Source organism: Chenopodium quinoa, unplaced genomic scaffold (assembly GCF_001683475.1).
Source record: "Chenopodium quinoa cultivar QQ74 unplaced genomic scaffold, ASM168347v1, whole genome shotgun sequence".
NCBI classification, from domain to species: domain Eukaryota; kingdom Viridiplantae; phylum Streptophyta; class Magnoliopsida; order Caryophyllales; family Amaranthaceae; genus Chenopodium; species Chenopodium quinoa.
The window spans coordinates 94,307-119,844 of record NW_018742275.1 but is presented as its reverse complement, the minus strand read 5'-3'; the positions used below and the strand labels follow the sequence as shown (position 1 = coordinate 119,844).

Sequence of the window (25,538 nt, the reverse complement as noted above, 5' to 3'; positions counted from 1 at the left end):
TTTTTTGTATTTTATTTTTGAGAATGAATGAATGAATGAAAAATTCTATGATCGAGATGTAAAGGAAATTTGCTCATTTTATTAATGGAAAAGGTGAACGAAACACGTGAAACATATAAAAATTCAAAATGGAAAACCTATGCTAGACTTGAATGGGGGAATGGAGATGAATGATAAAGAAAAAAATCATGAAATCTTGCACGAAGGATCTGCTGTGCGCCTTGTGTTCATTACTTCTTGCCGCCTGGAGGGACAGGAAGTTTGTTTGCATCTACCAAGTCTTGAATGCCGTCCTTCAAATTCCAACATTGCTCCGTAGTGTGGCCCCTTCCTTGATTGTACTTGCAATGGGCATTGGGATTCCATTTGACGCTCCTTTCTTCAGGTTTTGGCTCTGGAAATGGCCCAATAGGTGTGATTAAGCCTTGACTGTAACGGCGATCAAAGGCCGCATCATAAGTCATTCCTAAAGGAGTGTAAGTTCTTTTCTTCTTGGGCAATGGAGTATCAAGAGCTAACACTTCATTGAGATCAACTTGGCTTATATTGTTGGTAGTATTTTCGTGCTTAGAAGACGAAGAAGAAGGATGGTCGTTCTTCTTGTTTTTCCAAGTGTTATTATTGTTACTACTAGCAGTCTTTATTAGCTCATCCTTGATATTGATGCCGATGTCGTATACAGCTTCGAAAGTATTCGTGGAAGAAATTTGAGATGTTCCCTATATTTATGAGTCAGATTTTGAATAAAGAGGCGAACCATCTCTCTTTCTTTAGGAGGATCTACCAAGAGTGAAGATGTTTCCCTCCACCTGTTCAGGTAAGCGGTGAAGCCTTCATTCTCATTCTGTTTGAGAATGGAGAGTTCACGTTCAGAAGTTTTTGTTTGAATGTTACACTTGTAACGATTCATGAAACTGTCAGTGACATTTTGCCCGCAGTATGCTTGACATCTAGGGAATAAAACCATTGTTGGAAAGCATGTTCTAAGGAGAAAGGGAACACCGTAGGGAAGAGTGTTACGTCCAATCCCTTAAGAGCCATGGTTGCAGAGAACGCCTTCAAATGGAATATTGGATTGTCAGTAGGCTTGAACTTTGGAATATTAGCAGTGGAGAAATTCTCAGGGAGTCTGTCCTTCACATCCAAAGGAGTGGGAGGCCGTTCCACATAAGTGAAATCCTCAGAAATCTTACTCATTTGTTCCTTCAATTTGTCAAGGGTGGAAACAGTGACCTTGTTTTGTTCCATGGTATTGACCCTAGCGGTAAGGGTTTGCATCATGGCAGACAATGCCTCGATGGATTTGTTGATGTTCTCAATATCTTCTTTAGTGGCCATTGAAAGGTGATAAGTAATGTGGAGATGGCAAAGTTCTCCTTGAACGCCTATTAGATCTGAGAGATTGTTGCGGTAATGACTCGAACCGTATTAATCTACCCCTGCTTCTTGACCAAGTACTGTGAAATAAAATAATTCACTTAATTGTTTGACTCATTGCTCAAGATAGGAAAGGAAGGAAAAAATAGACATTTGAAAACAGGTGAGAATGTTGGGGTTTGGTGAGTCCGATTCACCGCGGAAACAAACCCTAAAACAAGACCGCCCTCGCAATAAATAAAACCATAAACATAATTAAATTAATCACATGATTAAGATAAGCTAATTACCTTTGACGCGTGCTTCGCTCCAAAATGAGCTCTTACTTGAAAGCTTCAAGTCCCGCTCACACGGAGCCCTCCAACGAAGTCCACCCGCACCAACAAAATCGACTAGGTCCAATGTCTTGGGGTTAGCAAGACCCGACCAATAAAACCCGAGTAATTATATTGTGTTCAAAGGTTTTCACTAATTGTGATGCCTTTTTCAACTCTTACTCAAGCCACATTCCCAATGCCCATACTTGGGTATTTATAGGAAATGATGGGAGTATCATTTACTCTCCCATCAATGTGGGATAGTATGATTTTTCCATTTTATTTTAAAGAGAAAATAAAATTAATAATCAAGCTAGTAATAAATCAACAAGTATACCCTTTTCTTTCAGATGGTCATCGAATTCTTGGCTCAAGTATTCACCACCTCGATCCGGTCGAAGGGCTTTGATTTTCTTGCCAAGCTGATTTTCAACTTCACTCTGAAATTCTTTGAACTTTTCAAATGATTCAGATTTATGCGACATGAGGCAGACATAGCCATATCTACTATAGTCGTCTGTGAAAGTGATGAAATATCGATGTCCATTTCTTGTGGTTGAGCTCATTGGTCCACATACATCGGTATGTATAAGACCCAATAAGTCACTTGCTCTTTCTCCCAACTTGGAGAATGGCTGTTTAATCATCTTGCCTAATAGACATCCCTCGCAATTCTCAAACGATTCTAAATCGAAAGAGTCAAGAACACCTTCTTGTAGAAGTTTCTTGATGCGTTTGATGTTGATGTGGCCAAGACGACAATGCCACAAGTAAGTCTGATTTGACTCTATGGTCTTAGCTCTTTTGGTATCATTATTCACATTATAAACTTGTTTGTCTAAAGAAAGCACATAAAGGCCATTTTTAGAATGTGCAATACCATATAAAACATTATCGAGATAAAACGAACATTCTTTGTCCTTTACTCAAAATTCAAAACCTTTGGCGTCCAACGCCGAAATTAAAATAATGTTTTTGGTAATGTTAGGAACATAATAAACATTATCGAGTTCCAAAACTAGCCCGGTGGGCAAAGATAAACTGAGAGTTCCTACGGATACGACACCAATTCTGGCTCCATTGCCGACCCGGAGTTCAATCTCTCCCTTCTCTAGCTTTCTAGCGTTCCTTAGTCCTTGAGAATTGGAACAAAGGTGTGAGCCACATCCGGTATCTAATACCCATAATGTTAAGCTAGTGGAGTTAAAGTCTATAACGAATATACCTAATTCAGAAGCAACGATTCCGTTCTTCTTATCTTCCTTGAACTTGAGGCAATATCTCTTCCAATGTCCCTTCTTCTTACAGTAGAAACATTCGGAATCAGATTTAGAAGACGCTACCTTCTTATCCTTGGTAGCTTTAGACTTATGCGGAAAAGTTTTCTTCTTACCTTTCCCCTTAAAGCCTTTCTTCTTCTTGCCCGAAAATTTGAACGGCTTGCCCTTTTTAATCATGAGCATATCATGCTTCCCCTCATCCTTGAGCGTTTGCTCAGCTTGCTTCAACATACCATGAAGCTCGGTGAGGGTTTTCTCCATGTTGTGCATATTATAGTTCATCTTGAACTGATCATAGCCTTTGTGCAGCGAGTGGAGAATGATGTCAATTGCCATCTCAGTTGAATACCCCGCATCAAGCCTTCCCATGTTTTCAAACAATCAAATCATTTTGAGTACATGTGGGCTGACTGGATCTCCTTTCTTGAGCTTTCTCTCAAGGATCTGCCTTTGGGTTTCAAACCTTTCAGTTCGGGCCTGCTCTTGGAACATATTCTGCAATTCAGAAATGATCTCAAAAGTCGTCTCTTTTTCAAAGAAAGTCTTTTGAAGCTCAGGAGACATTGTGGCCAACATGATGCATTTGACATCTCGATTGGCACTTTGCCATCGATTTAGGGCAGCTTGAGTCACCTCCTCATTGGGAGCTTTGGACATTTCCTCATCAAGGACATATTCCTTTTGCTCTTGCATGAGAACAATTCGCAAGTTCCTTTGCCAATTAAGAAAATTTGGCCCACTCAACTTCTCCTTGTCGAGAATTGAGCGTAACGAGAATTGGTTGTTTGAGTTATTTGAAGACATGATTCTACAATTGAAAGAATTTGAAATGAAAAACCATTCATTATACTTAAATAAGATTGAATTCATGCATTTTAATCAAACTTATTTAAAACGTCTTATTCACACATTAAAGATTGTCCCCATTTTAGGTGAGAATAAGTCGATTCCAAGATCCAAAGAAACAAAGAATGGTTAAGCATGCTTTGGCTTGTCTTAACACTCAATCTCCTAAGGTAAGCAACGCTTTGCTAATGGCTCCAAGCCACTCTTGGTTGAATAAATCGTCGCATCCAATGCTCTCTAAACAATTTATTCACTTTGCCACGACATGTTAGGACTCCATCACTCATATCGTTGAGTATAACTAAAACCACCTTGCATACCCGGTATGCCTTACGTTCCTTGGAGAAGTAGTGATGCCTCGCTTTGGCGTAGCCCACCACTACCCTCATTCGGTTGGTAAGTGTGTTTTGGAATGGCAAGTTTTACTCAATATTTTAGGGACCTAGGGTTTCTATGTTGGTTGATTTAAGTGAACTTAATTAATCATCTCAACATTCGAAATCCTAAACATGCATCTGACATATAATTCATATATATATAAACATAAATATATATCAAAAACATAAATAGAGATGCATTTGGAAACTAGCATGACCCCTTGAGATCTTCAAGTTTCAAAATGTCTTCATTTGCAACTTCATGGCTTTGTCTTCTAAGAACCCCGTCTTCAAGACTTGACCAAAATATTACAATTGCTAGTATCTACGATTAGGACTAATCTAAATATTAAGGTACAAAAATACTCAACGGTTCGCAGACCGTATTTCGATTTACAAAAATACATCACGAATCACAGTCCGTATTTTCTATCCTAATCGGGCCCCACTAGTTGCCATTTCATAAAACCTGTGAGAGAGTTTTACATTCCATTCATCCATTCACTATCTGTGAATGACCCATGCATTTTACAACGATAAACAAGTAACAATGCATAAAACGCGCGAGAACTAGTAACTAATCTAGGTGGTTAATCCAATTAACACGCCTAATTAAACTAGTCAAAGTTGTTTTAACCGGTTATGGTAATAACTTAGAGACGCTCCCACTAAATTCCGCATCCAACTTAACTAATCCAATTAATTAAGTCGGTGAACCCAAATATTTGCCAAAATTAATTTTGCAAATGTCGCTCAAAACCCGAGGCCTAGCCTCCAAAAATTTTAATTAAATAAACAAAATAATTAAAATAATTAAAATGACAATTTATGCAAAATACGTATTCCAAAATGTCTAAGTGCCTAGCACTAAGACTTGGAGTCCAAAAAATACCCTTATTTACATATTAAGCAACGCTAAAATTTAACTTTAAAATAGCATCGCCTTAATAACCCGGGGTTATTGTGCCAATTATGGGATTGTACGTACCGTACAACAAGCACGTAATATGCCCATGCGCACCCCCGCAACACCAAGCATGCATGTGGGCTGCTTGTGCTCGCATGCGCCACGGCCAGCCCAGCCAAGCGTAGCAGCACGCACAGCGCGCACAACCTTATGCTGCTGCTGCGCCATGCTGCTGCTTGCTGCTGGCTGGCGCGCTATGCTGCTGGCAGCGAGCCGCAGCCCACGCCCTTCCTCGCACACACAGATGCACAACACCACGCACCTAAGAACGAAGTGCCCAGCAGCCTCGACAACCACATATGGGTTGCGTGAGCAGCCCAGCTGGCCGAGAGCTAGCTCGGGGCTCTTAGGCCTCGTGTTGCGTGCTAATGCTTCGAAAATTATCGATTTTTGTGTGTGACATTATAAATCAGTTCTAAATTAATTTTAGAATTAATTTTGAGGAAAAATGAAAAATTACAAGTCCAACTTAAATAATTCATCCAAATGCAATTAACCAAATTTATTTCCAAGAACCATTCTTTAATAAAATTGGTTTAACTTGGTGTAATAAAATAAATTAGGGAAATTCTCACTATTAATTTAATCACTTTAAATTAATCTTGAGATTTTGACAAAATAAAAGGGAGTTGGAAAAATGAACATAAGTTCAATAAAGACTCCAATTTTAATACTTGTGACTTCATGAAAAATTATATCTTCCAATATGAAGATAAACCAATTTCTATCACAAGTTTTAAACTTTATGATTCCAATCAACTAAAAAATGATTAAATCAACAAAGTTTAACCAAAATTCATGGAATTTAGTAACTCAAAGTTTCAATCACTTATTATAAATAAAGATTGAATCTTTAGTACTTGGAAGCAACAAAGAACAACAATTTCACACTTAATGCAATTAATTTGCAATTATGTGAAAAAATAAAACCAAACTTTCAAGCACCAATTACTACCAAGTAATCATGTTTAAAGTGGTCTAAAATTGCATATAAATAAAGGAAAGAACCAAATACATAACCATTATAAATATTCAATCAATTTTCAAGGTTAGAAAGACTTAAAATTTTTCGTCAAAACGAAAAATCCCTCGAAAAATGCATTTCAGAACGCCTTTTCCACCCAAAATTCACTATTTTTGGGTCAAAATCTGGGTTCGGGAGCTGAAGACAGCTCTAATACGAGGTAAAAATTGGAAAAAAGAGTTACTAATCTAATTAGCAACTTAAAACCAGAAAAATTAAGCCATAAAAACACCTTGAAAATATTTTGATTTTAAAAATAAACGAGCGAGGCTCCGATACCGCTGTTGGGGTTTGGTGAGTCCGACTCACCGCGGAAACAAACCCAAAAACAAGACCGCACTCGCAATAAATAAAACCATAAACATAATTAAATTAATCACATGATTAAGATAAGCTAATTACCTTTGACGCGTGCTTCGCTCCAAAATGAACTCTTACTTGAAAGCTTCAAGTCCCGCTCACACGGAGACCTCCAACGAAGTCCACCCGCACCAACAAAACCAACTAGGTCCAATGTCTTGGGGTTAGCAAGACCCGACCAATAAAACCCGAGTAATTATATTGAGTTCAAAGGTTTTCACTAATTGTGATGCCTTTTTCAACTCTTACTCAAGCCACATTCCCAATGCCCATACTTGGGTATTTATAGGAAATGATGGGAGTATCATTTACTCTCCCATTAATGTGGGATAGTATGATTTTTCCATTTTATTTTAAAGAGAAAATAAAATTAATAATCAAGCTAGTAATAAATCAACAAGTGGTAAGCTCATGTGAGTGGTTAGGCGAGGACCACTTGGAGAAGGGGGGACCAAACTTGCTCCCCACTCCCTCTCCCATAACTGGCCACCTCACTCCACACACACTCAAGGACCACAAGCCACATGACACCCACCCTTGGGCACCAAGGCAACCAAGGTGGGCTGCCATGTGCAGCTGTCCGTGGCAGCCACGCCCAGCACTCGCATGTGGGCTGCCAGGCGCTGCTGGCCAGCAAGCCCAACATGCTTGTGCGGGCTGCTGCTGGCCTTGTGCCTTGGCCAGCGCTGCTAGGCAGCAAGCAATAGCCTAGCCATGCTGCTGCTAAATGTGGCGAGCTGGCGCGCCTAGCGTGCTAGATGCTGCAGCTTGTTGCGGCATGGCTTGCTAGCCATTGCGCGCACAAGGCTGTGCCTAGCATGCTAGCACGCAATAGGCAGCGCCTAGCCTTGCGATGCTAGCATGGGTGCGCTAGCACGCACCAGCCAGCCTAGGCTCGGCTTGGTGCGCATGCTAGCCATCATGCTAGGCCATTCGCCCTTAGCACTCGGTTTGCTTGGGCATTCCGATGCTAGGGGTATTTTGGTCTTTTGTTGATTTATTACTATTTCTCGTCTCGTCTTTCACTATTTTTCGACTCGACTTCCGACGCTCGGTTTCGACGCTCTAAGATCGAATTTCCGACGTCTAAATAAATATTACTCGGTCGACTCATTAATTCCTTCCGAATTAATTCGTCGGTTCGGTTTGTTGAATGCTTGGGTGTGACCCGAAGCGTTCAATAAAGATTAAGCTGTAATATTAATTATTCATTAATATTACTGATCGGAAGCGGCCTCCACCCAGGCATTCCGATCACTTGACCTCACTGAATATATTAGCTTTCTAATAATTCTAAACCCACTAACGGAATAGTACACTTGTTCGAAGGACACCATTCCTTTCAGAGAAAACTCCACTCATTTTTTTATTATGACGAAAAAATGGTGCATGAACCTAATATATGATCATAAACGACCTGGTGCATGACTCGAGTCGGAACATAAAGAAAATGTGTGGACTATACCTGACTCGTGAGTGACTAAATGATGTTATAAGACTCGTGGTACGATCGTATGGCTAGACATGTGAACAATAACAAAAATGACTGACACGAGGAGCAAATTAACACGGAAGACTTAAAAAAAGATGACTGGACTTATTTCAAGGGCACCGTGACACGGAAAACTGTACCGTGTCACGGGACAAGCTGCCGTGACGCGGTGGCTTTTTTTTTCGGAAATCCACCGTGCCACGGTGGAAATTGCCGTGATACGGTGAACCTTCACGTGCCACGGTGGATGCTGACGTGGCACGAGAATTTTTTTTTTTGTGCTGGAAATCCACCGTGAACTTTCCTGTGCCATAGTGATGAAATCGAACTCGACTCGTTTTCGAAACTGGCGTTTCTAAAAACTCAGTCAAAGTGGGGGCTTCTGTAGACACCTAAAAATGTCTCCCCAAAACCAAACCTGATGATGAAAAACCTTTCACCGCCACTATTGGTCGGGTTCAGTATTTAATCTTGAGAGTGCTTAAAAAAGTTGTGTTTAATTAAATTCATTTTTTGAATAGTCCATGGATCAGTCTTGATGTTTGGTCAAAGCAGATTTTTTAATTTCAGCCCAAACCTTTTTTATTTTATTGTTTTATTATTTATTTTGTCCCAAACTTTTTATTTTAGCCCAAATAATAATAAAATCAGAAAATGGCCCGAAATTATCAATCGACACTTAAAATGATGAACGAAATTAGGGTTAAAAATGAATTTAGACGGAAAAGTAGACTGAAAACTCCCGCGTCACGGCAACAGTCCACCGTGTCAAGGGAAACTTCCCCGTCTGACGGTGGGGTTCCCCGTGACATGGGACACCTGCCGTGACACGGATATTTCCGTGTCCTTTCCGCGTAAACCCTTAACGCGTTTTCTCCTCTCGTTCACTAAATATTTCCCGCGTCACACAAATTTGTACCGTGTCATGGTAAAGTTTCCCGTCTGACGGTGGGATTTCCCGTGTCACGGTACACTTTGCCGTGTCGCGGGATACTTTTGTAGGGTTTTTATCATTTTAGGGTTCCGTGTGTTCCCTCAGCACATTTTTCTATAAATACCCCCTCATTTCTGATGTACGGGGCATCAATTAACTCTCTATTTTTTTCTCTCTTCTATGCTCTAGCCTAAACACTAGCCTACCCTCTTTCTTTCAAAATTCCTTCTTCAAGCACTCCCAGGAGTCCATACTTTACTCGTGGTTCTATCCTTAAGCCAAGGCGTGAAAGGTAGAACTGTTTGAGGGTTTGGCCCCAAATCAATTCTATTTAATTTAATTTAATTATTGTTTTATTATTATTTCCTTAAAGTTACTTACTCGTTTATTATTTTGTAGTTGCAAACAAATAGAATGAAAGTAAGAATTATGTTCCTTTTATTTCTATTATTTTTCTAACGATTTTATATTGTTGGAATTATGGTTAAATTGCTTCCAATATTAATGTGTAGACCATATTGCATGTTAAAGGGAATATGTAATTGAAAATCACGCCTAATAAGATAATTTGGACAACCGGTTTAGGTTCCTTTTTAATCTTGTTATTAATTCAAGTGATCACTAATATTTTAGAATTATATGTTGCATTAATATTCAACCAATTTAACTTAATAATAGTTTGGAGCAAATTGAATATTTTGTTTGTATGCCTTTGAGATCGCAGGAATCACTTTTCACTATAAGAATCAAATAGAGGCCAATACGGGCGAATGTGACTCCATGACTCACTTCGTACCATCATCCCCGATCCTCCTTTCGTGGTTCCGAACCATATGGAGTTAGTAATCTCATGGATTATGAATGGGGTGTAACCTTCACGGGTCAATCATTGTTGCCTATCTTTGTCCCTTATTCGTGGTTGCCTTTTATGATCCATGAACGGTTTACAAGTTCCTTAAAAACTTGTTGTCGACTCCCTACTTTCCTTGTCCCTAATCGTATAATGTCAATTCCCACTTCCTATGAGTACCAAGCATATTCACACATGCTTTAACGTAGGCGCACTTCGAATGACGCCTACAATTTGGCGACTCCACTGGAGAGGATTCTTGGTTATTTATCGATTTGAGTGATCGGTATTTAATTAAGATGAGTGGATGAGACTTGAAAGATTCTTGAAAAATATTCCTGTGATTAATTTGGCATTTTTGCATATGCATAGACGTTTTAACGTCGCATTTAGGTCTGTCCCGTAGGAGAAATTGAATAACTTAATTGCGTACGAAGGAAAACAGGGTACCAGTCAGATTTTCTGACTGCCGTGTCATGGTACAGTGCACCGTCTGACGGTGTGCAGTACCGTGGAACGGGAATCTCTGCCGTGTCACGGCAGTCCTAAAATCAGTCCGGTGGCTTGTTTTATCTTCTCACAGTGAACTTCCTTCGATTTTTCTGAAAAAACGTGTGTGTTCTACATGCGTCTTAGCCCCGGGGGATTTAAGCTCTATCAACCCAAAAACGCTCATGGCAATGAGGGTTCCAACAATATAAAATCGTTAGAAAAATAATAGAAATAAAAGGAACATAATTCTTACTTTCATTCTATTTGTTTGCAACTACAAAATAATAAACGAGTTAGTAACTTCAAGGAAATAATAATAAAACAATAATTAAATTAAATTAAATTAAATAGAATTGATTTAGGGCCAAACCCTCAAACAGTTCTACCTTTCACGCCTTGGCTTAAGGACAGAACCACGAGTAAAGTATGGACTCCTGGGAGTGCTTGAAGAAGGAATTTTGAAAGAAAGAGGGTAGGCTAGTGTTTAGGCTAGAGAATAGAAGAGAGAAAAAAATAGAGAGTTAATTGATGCCCCGTACATCAAAAATGAGGGGGTATTTATAGAAAAGATGTGCTGAGGGAACACACGGAACCCTAAAATGATAAAAACCCTAAAAAAGTATCCCGCGACACGGCAAAGTGTACCGTGACACGGGAAATCCCACCGTCAGACGGGAAACTTTACCGTGACACGGTACAAATTTGTGTGACGCGGGAAATAATTAGTTAGCGAGAGGAGAAAATGCGTTAAGTGTTTACGCGGAAAGGACACGGAAATCTCCGTGTCACGGCAGGTGTCCCATGTCACGGGGAACCCCACCGTCAGACGGGGAAGTTTCCCGTGACACGGTGGACTGTTGCCGTGACGCGGGAGTTTTCAGTCTGCTTTTCCGTCTAAATTCATTTTTAACCCTAATTTCGTTCAGCATTTTAAGTGCCGATTGATAATTTCGGGCCATTTTCTGATTCTATTATTATTTGGGCTAAAATAAAAAGTTTGGGACAAAATAAATAATAAAACAATAAAATAAAAAAGGTTTGGGCTGAAATTAAAAAATCTGCTTTGACCAAACATCAAGACTGATCCATGGACTATTCAAAAAATGAATTTAATTAAACACAACTTTTTTAAGCACTCTCAAGATTAAATACTGAACCCGACCAATAGTGGCGGTGAAAGGTTTTTCATCATCAGGTTTGGTTTTGGGGAGACATTTTTAGGTGTCTACAGAAGCCCCCACTTTGACTGAATTTTTAGAAACGTCAGTTTTGAAAACGATAGTCAAAGTATTCGATAGGGACGGAGAATGATTTAAGACGTTCTGCGATCCTAAATCACTCTGTATACGCCGATACCTGCAGAAAAATGTTAATTCCACAGATAAAGAGTAAAAAGATAGAATATGTATCTGGCACCAGTGTATCGGTGACAAATGAGTTTGGCAGCTTCCCATGCTTGAAGGAATCCACCGGATGACGTTTTTTGAAATGCTTTCCATCCTTGAGGAAAGCCGACAGATGATTTTGGTAGCTTTCTAAGCCGGATGACACTTTCCATGCTAGAGGAAAGTCGACATATGATTTTGGCGTTTTTCTATGCTTGAAGAAATCCACCGATAATTCTTTCCATGCTTGAGGAAAGCCGACAAAGGAATTTGGCGGTTTTCTATGCTTGAAGAAATCCACCGGATTATACTTTCCATGCTTCAGGAAAGTCGACAGATGATGAGATTGCAAGTCTCTGTGTATCGAGAACCTTGCGTCATGAAATGATGGTGGTTCGATTGTCCCCGAACGTGGGCTGTAGATGGTCCGCATGTCCCCGGACGTGGGCTGTAGTTGGTTTGCTTGTCCCCGAACATGGGCTGTAAATGGTTTGCTTGTCCCCAAACGTGGGTTGTAGATGGTCCGCTTGTCCCCGGACGTGGGCTGTTGATGGTCCGCTTGTCCCCGGACGTGGGTTGGTTGTAAATGGTCCGCTTGTCCCCGGACGTGGGCTATAAATGGTCTGCTTTTCCCCGAACGTGGGTTGTAGATGGTCCGCTTGTCCCCGGACGTGGGTTGTAGATGGTCCGCTTGTCCCCGGACGTGGGTTGGGATGGTCCGCTTGTCCCCGAACGTGGGCTGTAATTGAGACCTGCAAAATAAAAATTTTTTGCCAAGGGACTCGTATAGACTATGATTGACTTGACCAACTGACTTGACCAAGTTTGACTTGACACGACATGACATGACATGAGTATGACTTGTGATTGTGTGTGTATAGTTTGAGTGTGTGTGTATAGACACAAGCAACCGAAAATGCAAAAGAAAATTTTTTCCATCATTTTCGTCATGAGACGAGTGGAGGGTACCGACTTTCTCCCGAAAAAGAAAGACATGAAAAATGAAATTTTATTTTCGAACTTCCCTCGATAAAAAATTTGAAAAAGTTTTTGAACTTCCCCAAAATAAAATAATGAAAAAGGGAAGAAGTTTTGAACTTCCTCCTTGAAATGAAACGTATGGATTGAATTGCTTGTCCTGAAAATAATGTATGCATGATGCATGTTCTTAATCCAGGAGGCTAAGGACAATTACATCATGTGACACGATAGATGAATGAAATTAAGTCATGGAGCTAAGCATCATATATGGTGTAAAGAAACGATCTTGAACGTCACTTAGGTCTGGAAGCTAAGCACGTATATAGATGAAGTGATTATGAACGTTGCTTAGGTCAAGGAGCTAAGAACGATATGCTTTGTATTATTACAAATCATTGATATAGAAATGTTACTCAGCACATGCACATTATGCGATGCATGAAACAATGAACATTGCTCAGGTCAAGAAGCTAAGCAAGGGTACAACGTTTCTTCTAATGAATGTTGTCTTGTAAGATGATGAAGCATGCGTGGTAGGGAAACAAAATTTCATGATAAAGGGTTCCTAAGGGAAAGATGATATGGATATGTATGTGTGAAAGAAGTGTGTGAAAGTGATACTAAGGTGAGGCTACAAAGGTTATGGTGATGGAAATATATGCGTGAAGAGTCAAAGATGATGACTCTCTAGGCTGGGTAAGCTAATGTTATGTGGGTTCAAGCCCCCCAAGTCTAGCTCTAAATGGGTAGGGTTATAGAGATAAGAATTGGATATTCTTTTACTCGATCATGCATAGATATGAATATGAATGTGGCCGCACCTCAATGCGAGGTTGCCTACGTATCCGTTAGGAATCAGGCCGAACGTAGCTCTAACCGAACTTTGCACAAGTGTATTTACAACTCAAAGAGGTCTTTTAAGGGTTGTAATGTGGTTAAGTTGATGGTTTAAGGAAGAAAGGGGTAAAAGGCTCAAGACCCGAGAGAAGCCCCCAAGATGTATAATTGTGAATTTGAAAATTTTGAATTTTGCAAGTTTATTTTCAACATTTTTTTTTTTCATTCTTTTGAATCAATGTAGGCAATCTCAGATCATGCGATTCATCACTCACTTAGCATTCATGTTTCTCAGGAACGGTACCAAGCACTCGATAAGAGACGCAATTCGAGACGTGTTCGTATCAAAGACATTGGAACACTTGCCTTTAGACATTGTTTTATTGTTGCTTTGCTGCTTTTTTTTTTTTTTTTTATTTGCTGTTTTTTTTTACTTACTTTTTGAATGTTATACAATTACACATCTTCCAATCCCAGGTTTAAGTGAATGTGGGTTGAAGAAATGAACGCCAAACGTTAGACGAGGCTCAAAATGGTTGATGAAGAAATGGAATGTGATTGAACGGTTAACAGGGAATGACAGGGTTGCAAAGGTGCCTTAAGTCATTGGTGTACCTTGGGTTTAGTTCGGTAATTGATTATTTTTATTTTTTATATTTTATTTTTGAGAATGAATGAATGAATGAAAAATTCTACGATCGAGATGTAAAGGAAATTTGCTCATTTTATTAATGGAAAAGGTGAACGAAACACGTGAAACATATAAAAATTCAAAATGGAAAACCTATGCTAGACCTGAATGGGGGAATGGAGATGAATGATAAAGAAAAAAATCATGAAATCTTGCACGAAGGATCTGCTGTGCGCCTTGTGTTCATTACTTCTTGCCGCCTGGAGGGACAGGAAGTTTGTTTGCATCTACCAAGTCTTGAATGACGTCCTTCAAATTCCAACATTGCTCCGTAGTGTGGCCCCTTCCTTGATGGTACTTGCAATGGGCATAGGGATTCCATTTGGCGCTCCTTTATTCAGGTTTTGGCTCTGGAAATGGCCCAATAGGTGTGATTAAGCCTTGACTGTAACGGCGATCAAAGGCCGCATCATAAGTCATTCCTAAAGGAGTGTAAGTTCTTTTCTTCTTGGGAAATGGAGTATCAAGAGCTAACACTTCATTGAGATCAACTTGGCTTATATTGTTGGTAGTATTTTCGTGCTTAGAAGACGAAGAAGAAGGATGGTCGTTCTTCTTGTTTTTCCAAGTGTTATTATTGTTACTACCAGCAGTCTTTATTAGCTCATCCTCGATATTGATGCCGATGTCGTATACAGCTTCGAAAGTGTTCGTGGAAGAAATTTGAGATGTTCCCTATATTTATGAGTCAGATTTTGAATAAAGAGGCGAACCATCTCTCTTTCTTTGGGAGGATCTACCAAGAGTGAAGTTGTTTCCCTCCACCTGTTCAGGTAAGCGGTGAAGCCTTCATTCTCTTTCTGTTTGAGAATGCAGAGTTCACGTTCAGAAGTTTTAGTTTGAATGTTACACTTGTAACGATTCATGAAACTGTCAGTGACATCTTGCCAAGTCGCAGTATGCTTGACATCTAGGGAATAAAACCATTTTTGGCAAGCATGTTCTAAGGAGAGAGTGTTACGTCCAATCCCTTAAGAGCCATGGTTGCAGAGAACGCCTTCAAATGGAATATTGGATTGTCAGTAGGCTTGAACTTTGGAATATTAGCAGTGGAGAACTTTTCAGGGAGTCTGTCCTTCACATCCAAAGGAGTGGGAGGCCGTTCCACATAAGTGAAATCCTCAGAAATCTTACTCATTTGTTCCTTCAATTTGTCAAGGGTGGAAACAGTGACCTTGTTTTGTTCCATGGTATTGACCCTAGCGGTAAGGGTTTGCATCATGGCAGACAGTGCCTCAATGGATTTGTTGATGTTCTCAATATCTTCTTTAGTGGCCATTGAAAGGGGATAAGTAATGTGGAGATGGCAAAGTTCTCCTTGAACGCCTATTAGATCTGAGAGATTGTTGCGGTAGTGACTCGAACCGTATTAATCTATCCCTGCTCCTTGACCAAGTACTGTGAAATAAAATAATTCACTTAATTGTTTGACTCATTGCTCAAGATAGGAAAGGAAGGAAAAAATAGACATTTGAAAATAGGTGAGAAAACTCCACTCATTTTTTTATTATGACGAAAAAAGGGTGCATGAACCTAATAAATGATCATAAACGACCTGGTACATGACTCGAGTCGGAACATAAAGAAAGTGTGTGGACTATACTTGACTCGTGAGTGACTAAGTGATGTTATAAGACTCGTGGTACGATCGTATGGCTAGACTTAAAAAAAGCTGACTGGACTTATTTCAAGGGCACCGTGACACGGAAAACTGTACCGTGTCACGGGATAAGCTACCGTGACGCGGTGGATTTTTTTTCGAAAATCCACCGTGCCACGGTGGAAATTGCCGTGACATAGTGAACCTTCACGTGCCACAGTGGATGTTGACGTGGCACGAGAATTTTTTTTTGTGCTGGAAATCCACCGTGAATTTTCCTGTGCCACAGTGGATGCTGACGTGGCACAAATTTATTTATTTTTTTTTTGTGCTGGAAATCCATCGTGTCACGGTGGAAATTGTCGTGAAACAGTGAACTTTCTCGTGGCACGACAAATTTTTTTTTTTTTTAATTTTTTTTTTTTGGAAATCCACCGTGCCACTGTGGAAATTGCCGTGACACGGTGAACTTTCCTGTGACAAAGAAAGATCGTTAAGGTTAGGATCGTTAGTCATAAAATAATCCACCATAAAATAATCCACCATAGACAAAGAAAGATCGTTAAGGTTAGGATCAAAACGACCAAGCATAAAACACGTAGGCAATAGGGTCAGGTTTATTTGGTGTCAATAGGGTACCATGGTTAAGAGTTTGGACACGTTAGCAAGGCAGCCTCCCTTAAGGGTGTATGCCAACGGGTGGCTCCGCGAGTTCGTGATGAAATCGAACTCGACTCCATGGTTTGGGTGGATTTAATAACTCGGATGAACCCTTATTGCCATGAGCGTTTTTGGGTTGATAGAGCTTAAATCCCCCGGGGCTAAGACGCATGTAGAACACACACGTTTTTTCAGAAAAATCGAAGGAAGTTGACTGTGAGAAGATAAAACAAGCCACCGGACTGATTTTAGGACTGCCGTGACACGGCAGAGATTCCCGTGCCACGGTACTGCACACCGTCAGACGGTGCACTGTACCGTGACACGGCAGTTAGAAAATCTGACCGGTACCCTGTTTTCCTTCGTACGCAATTAAGTTATTCAATTTCTCCTACGGGACAGACCTAAATGCGACGTTAAAACGTCTATGCATATGCAAAAATGCCAAATTAATCACAGGAATATTTTTCAAGAATCTTTCAAGTCTCATCCACTCATCTTAATTAAATACCGATCACTCAAATCGATAAATAACCAAGAATCCTCTCCAGTGGAGTCGCCAAGTTGTAGGCGTCATTCGAAGTGCGCCTACGTCAAAGCATGTGTGAATATGCTTGGTACTCATAGGAAGTGGGAATTGACATTATACGATTAGGGACAAGGAAAGTAGGGAGTCGACAACAAGTTTTTAAGGAACTTGTAAACCGTTCATGGATCATAAAAGGCAACCACGAATAAGGGACAAAGATAGGCAACAATGATTGACCCGTGAAGGTTACACCCCATTCATAATCCATGAGATTACTAACTCCATATGGTTCGGAACCACGAAAGGAGGATCGGGGATGATGGTACGAAGTGAGTCATGGAGTCACATTCGCCCGTATTGGCCTCTATTTGATTCTTATAGTGAAAAGTGATTCCTGCGATCTCAAAGGCATACAAACAAAATATTCAATTTGCTCCAAACTATTATTAAGTTAAATTGGTTGAATATTAATGCAACATATAATTCTAAAATATTAGTGATCACTTGAATTAATAACAAGATTAAAAAGGAACCTAAACCGGTTGTCCAAATTATCTTATTAGGCGTGATTTTCAATTACATATTCCCTTTAACATGCAATATGGTCTACACATTAATATTGGAAGCAATTTAACCATAATTCCAACAATATAAAATCGTTAGAAAAATAATAGAAATAAAAGGAACATAATTCTTACTTTCATTCTATTTGTTTGCAACTACAAAATAATAAACGAGTTAGTAACTTCAAGGAAATAATAATAAAACAATAATTAAATTAAATTAAATAGAATTGATTTGGGGCCAAACCCTCAAACAGTTTTACCTTTCACGCCTTGGCTTAAGGACAGAACCACGAGTAAAGTATGGACTCCTGGGAGTGCTTGAAGAAGGAATTTTGAAAGAAAGAGGGTAGGCTAGTGTTTAGGCTAGAGCATAGAAGAGAGAAAAATATAGAGAGTTAATTGATGCCCCGTACATCAGAAATGAGGGGGTATTTATAGAAAAAATGTGTTGAGGGAACACACGGAACCCTAAAATGATAAAAACCTTAAAAAAGTATCCCGCGACACGGCAAAGTGTACCGTGACACGGGAAATCCCACCATCAGACGGGAAACTTTACCGTGACACAGTACAAATTAGTGTGACGCGGGAAATATTTAGTTAACGAGAGGAGAAAATGCGTTAAGGGTTTACGCGGAAAGGACACGGAAATCTCCGTGTCACGGCAGGTGTCCCATGTCACGAGGAACCCCACCGTCAGACGGGGAAGTTTCCCGTGACACGGTGGACTGTTGCCGTGACGCGGGAGTTTTCAGTCTGCTTTTCCGTCTAAATTCATTTTTAACCCTAATTTCGTTCAGCATTTTAAGTGCCGATTGATAATTTCGAGCCATTTTTTGATTTTATTATTATTTGGGCTAAAATAAAAATTTGGGCTAAAATAAATAATAAAACAATAAAATAAAAAAGGTTTGGGCTGAAATTAAAAAATCCGCTTTGACCAAACATCAAGACTGATCCATGGACTATTCAAAAAATGAATTTAATTAAACACAACTTTTTTTAAGCACTCTCGGGATTAAATACTGAACCCAATCAATAGTGGCGGTGAAAGGTTGTTCATCATCGGGTTTGGTTTTGGGGAGATACTTTTAGGTGTCTACAGAACCGCTTGTCATTTCGTTTTTTCTACTAGTGAACATACCCTATAAACTAGATATAGTGATAATACATGAACATTAATGATTACATAACCAAAAATATATAAAAAAAAAAACCACCAAAATAACAAAATACCTGATTGGAAGCGCTAATTAGATGAATGAAATGAACTGGTTTCATAATTTTGTGACGAATGAAACTCCAGGAGACGAGTGAAACCCCAGAAGACAAGTGAAACCGCAAAAAAATGACGAATTGAACGTAAAATCACTGATTTTGTGATGAATTTCGTGAGACAACAATGAATTAAGGAGGAATTTAAATTAAACTTGAATTGAGAGATTTTTTTTTGTTTTTTTTTTGGACAAAATTTCATTTATTTTCTTCAATTATGGCGTTTTTAGTTGATTAAGGGATTGAGGCCAATATTTTTCTTTTTCTTTTTAATTGCTTTGTCGGTAATACTCAGTTTTTTAAATTAAATTTGGGTATTAAAACTAACATTTACTTTATTATAAATATTTAAATTAATATTTAATTCACCCAAAATAATGTAACATCTCTTAGTGTTACTATAAAATGTTACTAATTTAAAAAGTGTTACTTTAATGTTACTTATGTTAAAAGTGTTACATTGAGTGTTACATTCTAATAAAGTGTTACTTATAAATCTAAAATTTTGTAATTCAAGAAGTGTTACTAATTACATATTACATAAACTCAATTATGTACTAGTGAGGCCTCCTACATAAAATGTCAAAAATTATCTCATGCATTTTTATTAGTAAAGTAGAGTTTGGAGTTTCTACTCTTTAATTATTCAAATTTTTTTTTAATAATCAAAAGCGAATGCTTATATTTTTTTTAAATTTTATTATAACTATAAAGTTAATTAGAATAATTTTTTAGCCCAATTAAGCTAATGAGTTAGAAGTTGGTTTGGTTATATTTAAGTTAGTATTGTATTTATGTTAAGTTTTTTTTCTTTTTTTTTTTTTTTTTTTTTTTGGAGTTTTAGGCTAATTAGCTTAGGTTTCCTAATGTATGTGTATATATTTGTGATTATTATCAATGCAAAGGTTAAGCCGTTTTCCCCCTCCACAATATTCTTGAGTTTAACATAGTATCTGAGCCTCTCTAATTTCTAGAGATTTTTTCGATTGTTTTAATTAATTCCTCAAATTAATTTGTTTGAGAAATTAGTCTTTGATTTTTTTTACCACATATTTTTTTGATTTTTTTAGACGAAATTAGGGTTTCTTCATCCTAATTTTGGTTCGGTTTTTGGTGCATTCCTAAGAGTGTGCTACTTGCGTGATTGTGTGTGGTGCACAATTGCGTTTTATTGTGTTTTGCGGCCATTCCTACGAGTGTGCTACTTGTGCGATTTATTGTATTTTGCTTAAAATATTTATATTACACCCATACAAGTATATATTATTATTATTATTATTATTATTATTATTATTATTATTATTATCATTATCATTATTATTATTATAACGTGCATCGCATAGGATTAACCTAATTATTTTTTAACGTAACTCACACAGTCATGCCCTCTATCTCTCTCTACTTTAAAACAAAAGTACCTACTTTTTCTTGATTTGGGTAGCTAACTGAATAAGACTTGGAAACATAGAGCGAGGTAGTACAAAGCTTTGTTAAGAAAGCAATTTCATTTTTAGTCAAAAGGTTGCAAATTTTGTAAACGTAAGTAATTATTTTTGGTAGAGATGTGCCCAAGCTTGATCGATTAAATTTAGTTATGTTTGGATCCTTTAATTTTTTTTAATCGATGTCCTCCTTAATCATTTGCGTCCTCATAAATAATCATGGTATCTTTGTAAGGGTATATTCACATTTATTCAACTGAGATGAATTGAACTAAACTGATTAGGGCTGAAATGAACTGAACTAAACAGAATAGAGCTGAAGTAAATAGTTTATGAGAGAAGAAAATTAGGACCTGAATTGAATTGAACTGATTAGAGCTGAACTGAAGTGAACTAAAATTTAGATAAAGTGAACAGGCCCTAAGTCCCTTGACTTCCTTATATTATAATTGTCAATCAATGCCTCAAAACCTTTAATTTGTTGATCAAGTACATTGTTCCATTGCTCGTTGATTTAAAAATGCAAACAAGTAAGTAGTAGGCAACTAAAATCTTAGTTTTCTTAAGGGTATCCTTGGGTGACTTGTCTATTACTTCCTCCATAACTTGTTTTACTTTTGACACTATTTATAGGCAGTTTGATTAGCTTTTTAATTTTATAGGTACAATAAAATATAATTATGTGTGATCTTATTTGAATAGACTCAATTTAAATTATTTTGATATCCAACATTTATAATTTTTTTATATATGGATCTTGCTAATGAACGCCTTCGGGGCGTTGGATCGGATAAGCATTTAAAATATTGCCTAAAGTGATATTAATTTGGAAAAGCATGACAAAATCGCACGTCGATCGGTGTAATTAATGTTAATTTTTAATATAATTCTTCTACTTTTTCCTTTATATATTTATGTTTAGAGATATTAATCGTTAAAATTGTACATAACAAAATGTGAATTTAAGAAGCATGTCAACTAAAAGCGAAAGGAGGATTTATGTTTTAGACCTTGCTCACTAGCTCGTATGAGAAGACAAAGAGTCGCATAGCCCAAGCTTAAATTTATTACTCCATCCGTCCCCTTTTGATAGTCTCTTATGGACAAATTTTAGTCCCAAAATGTTCACGTCATTTGCTTTTTCCAACAACTATTAATATTAAATTTTTACTATAATTCCATCCAATTTGCAACAATATTTGTGCAAATTTAACTTTCCCATGTAAATTTTGTTTTCCCATGTACTTTCATTACTTTCTCTCTCTACTTTTTTGCATACCTTAAGTCAATTTACTTTTTCAATGTACTTTAACTATTCTTATTAGTGTTTATTAATTCCCGTGAAAAATGCCCATAAGGGACTATCAAAAGGGGACGGAGGGAGTATGATAGTAGCAACAATTAGTAATTATGTTTTGATAAATGATGTCATGTTTCGTATTTTTAGCCTTACTATTACATTTAAGTGCGCTAATTTAATGTAAGCATGCTTATTTACATGCATCGAATAAACTTAGCCTAATTAGGGGAGCTAAGGTAGTATAAGGATACTCGAAAAGTGGCATGTAAGATCATAGGCTCACTCATTGAGTTTTATTATTAATTTCATGTAAAGATGCAACAAAATTACAAAAAAGAACCAAAATAAAATTGTACAAAACTACATTATGTAAAGAAGGGACAACATTGGACCAGCAGCTAAGCATAGGCAAGCTTTATTTGTTTATAATCACTCAGCCTTGATCTCGATCGATACAATGAGTGGCAAATATATCCCTAGTCGAATTTGAGCCCTTGTTGTTGGCCGTTGCTGCTCGAATTTTCTTTCGACTACATAAAAACCATACACCAAAATTATCAACTTATTCTATGTGACATAATTTGGTTAAAATTCAATTAATAAAAGTTTTACGTGATGTTACGAATTAAAACACCATATACGCTAAGGAACAATAAACCGGTGGACATTGACGAGACAAATTATACGATTTATACCCGAGTGTAGAATAGATTATTATGTAGTCAAAAAAGGTGTACCTTTGCAAGGAACTTCTTCTGGTGACGGTATCCCTGATAAGACATCAGATAGAATAGCATCAAGTAAATCCTAAATTAATCATTGATATAATAGAGGACTAATTGTAAATCCTAAATTAGAATTAATATAGTAACTGAGTTCTAAATCAACAACAAATAAAACAAAACGTAATAATCACCTTATCAGTCCCATAGAGGTAATCACAGTAAGTGAAGAGCGAAGCAAAATTGCTATGGCTTTGTTCTCCAACGTAGTGATGGTAATCATGGTACTCCGTGCCACCATAGAACGGAATATACTTTGTTAGCGCCCATGGAAAGTCATATCTACAACACAACGCGTACATGTCAAATAATCATAAAATTGTTCTTAAAGTTCTTTGGTTAGAGGTTACCAGAGGGGTTAATCGGTCAGGGTTACTTGAGGGATCTCGGTTAGGAACCCCGGTCAAACCAGCCACATAGAAAAATCCCCCAAATAAATTTGATAAGTTATAAGATAAGCAATAATTTTTATTTTTGTAATTTTGCAACACTTCTCTTTTTATGCATGACAATGCATTATTTTAAAATTGATCCAATTAGATCACTCGTGATTGTATTTTTCATTAACTATAAATAATCAATATTAGTCAAAGTGGATTATATGGAGGATTTTATTTACAATTACTACCTACAATTGTTGCTGTTTAAGGAATTACCAGCTATATTTTTTTAATTGAAATTTACCACCTTATTTTATGAAAATGATAAAACTTTCTACCATTTTGAAAGATGACAATAGATGATGTAAAAGTCAAAGTGTTGTAAATACTGTAAAAAACGAAGAAAGTATATTATAAAGACAACACAATGGATTATATGGTAGTATTAAGTACCCATACCCGCTATGAATTTCAATAGCCTGTATGTGTCTTAAGACCATCCACAACAAGAACGTAGTGATATGACCCGGAACAATGGCCAGGCCAAGAAACGCTGGAAACCCAAGGATCAAGATTTCGGACCAATGTGAATAGGGAGCTGCAAAACCAATAGGTGCGGTAAACTCATGATGCACCTTATGAATGTTCTCATACCCCCATTTTGAATGCAAGAGTCTATGAAGCCAATAACTTGTGTAGTCCTCAACTAACATATATACTACTAATTGCATCAACATTTCCCATCCTGATGGCAATGACAATCCTGTCCTTATCCCAATAAACTGCCACAAATCATTATTAATTGATGCAAAGTTAGTAACTTAGTAATCATAAACTAATAACAAGGAAAAGTACAAACTAGTCATCACATATTAATGATAAATACAAAATCTACTCTCACGTGGATTTTTGTTAGGTAATTAATAAAATCGACCGACCTTGTAAGCAGGGTAGGACACCAGTTGAAGCGGACCTACGACGATGAAAAATAAGTTGACAACGGCCGTATAGCAAGACATGATTTCAGCAAATGATAACCTGACTTTAGGCTGGATTTTGTACCGCGCAATCTTGGCCGCGCCAAGAAGCTCGACGATGACGAGAGGTAGAGGCATTACAGTAAAAATGGTGTAGAGGAAGATGATGTTGTGACAATGCAATAAGAAATCTGATTTATTAGTTGAGTAGTTAAACCAAAGAGTTTCTGCAATGGTCAGCGTTCGGTTTAAGGCTGTTTCCGCCTCGCCTATAGTCTCGTAAGGCAACATTGTGGAGCTACAAAGCAAGGCGTGCCGGAGCTTGGTTGTTATTATTTTTCCTTTGGGTTTCTAGGAGGAGATTAGGATGGTTTTATTGTACAAGGATACACTAGCCACAAAGAAATTATCTTACCAAGATAATAGGTGGATACTGGATAGTTATATATACTGCTTTCATATTATTATTATTATTATTATTATTATTATTATTATTATTTTTAAAGTATTACACTTTTTTCGGTACATAGTTTTAGATAATTTAATTGAATTAAATAAAAAATAAAAGGTAAATAAGATAGTTGAAGTATTTAAAAATTGTAAAATAAAAATAGCGGGATTAATGTCATTGAAAAGTAATAAATAATTACAATTTTTACTCGAGTTTCTCGGTCAGGAGTTACTCGAGTTTCTCGGTCAGGGGTTACTTGAGTTGTCAGGATTACTCAAGCTACTCAATTAGAGTTACTCGAGTTGTTGAGATTACTCGAGTAAGTCGGTCCTGGGTTACTTGAGTTACTCTTGACCGGGTAACTCCTCAAGTAACCCTTGACCGAGTAACCCTCAATTAATCTCTTACTAAGGATGACAATAGTAAGTGGATAATATCCGCTAACCTGCTCCACCCGCTTTAAATAAATGGACGAAAATCCGAATTAAATAGACGAGAAGCGGATGTCGGATGAAGCAACTGATGGACCGGAGTGGATGTTGATGATACTTTTTTCACCCGCTAACTATCCACCAACACGTTTAACATACATTAAATATTTTATTTAAAAATTTTAATAATAGAATATGATGAAATGTGGAAGAAAATTACTTGTTTTTTTGTACCAAATTATTTTTTCAAACAATATGTTTTTATGATTTCTTTCTTATTAATAAAATAAAAAAATTTTGTATAAATAACCGAAAATTAGAGTTTACGTGAGTTTTTTTTTCCACTTTAATACTCATCCATTAGTCATCTGCTCCACCGGTTTCATCCGCGGATGATGGATGGACATATATGGATGATGAGTGAAGCGTGTGACGGATGGATGTGGATGGATCAATTAGAATAATGGATGAATGTGGGTGAAGCTTCACCTGATCCAAATCTAATCCGTTGTCATTTGAGTAACTCTTGACTGAACTGTCAAATAACCCCTGACCGAACTCCTTAAGATACCTTGAACGAATTACTCAAGTAACTCCGCCTTGATCGAATTCCTTAAATAACCCTTGACCGAGTAACTCGAGTAACCCTTAACCGAGTAACTCATGACCGAGTAACCCCTAACAGAGTAACTCGAATAATAACAATTGATTGAGTAACTCGAGTAACGCCTAACCGAGTAACCCCTCAAGTAACCCTTGACCGAGTGAACTCCTCGAGTAACCTATGTTCAATCCCTCAAGTAACCCTTGACAGAGTAACTTGAGTAACTCTTGATTGAATAATTCGGGTAACCCCTAACAAAATAACTCGGGTAGCCCCTGCCATACGGTGTGACCTGATGCCCCAAAAAGTTGTTGATGAATAATAATGTGAG

The 25,538-nt window shown here is 37.7% G+C and overlaps 1 protein-coding gene across 1 annotated transcript; it reads right to left on the bottom strand.

Annotated features, from left to right (window-relative positions):
* Positions 1 to 21,965: 21,965 nt before the first annotated feature.
* Positions 21,966 to 24,110, bottom strand: LOC110684683 (methylsterol monooxygenase 1-1-like). Its single transcript, XM_021861125.1, has 5 exons — positions 23,683 to 24,110; positions 23,204 to 23,526; positions 22,499 to 22,646; positions 22,320 to 22,352; positions 21,966 to 22,112 (listed from the first exon to the last, which is right to left on the bottom strand). The coding sequence occupies exons 1-5, from the start codon at positions 24,010 to 24,012 to the stop codon at positions 22,059 to 22,061; spliced, it is 888 nt and encodes a 295-aa protein (XP_021716817.1). The 5' UTR covers positions 24,013 to 24,110; the 3' UTR covers positions 21,966 to 22,058.
* Between the last annotated feature and the right edge of the window lie 1,428 nt (positions 24,111 to 25,538).

Bases quoted from the DNA above. Each gene is read 5' to 3' on its own strand.
- LOC110684683 (XM_021861125.1), bottom strand. From the start codon at position 24,012: ATGTTGCCTTACGAGACTATAGGCGAGGCGGAAACAGCCTTAAACCGA. The intron at 22,647-23,203 runs GTATGGGTACTT...GTTGTGTTGTAG, and splicing joins GCTATTGAAATTCATAGCGG to ATATGACTTTCCATGGGCGC. The intron at 22,353-22,498 runs GTGATTATTACG...ATGTCTTATCAG, and splicing joins ACCTCTATGGGACTGATAAG to GGATACCGTCACCAGAAGAA.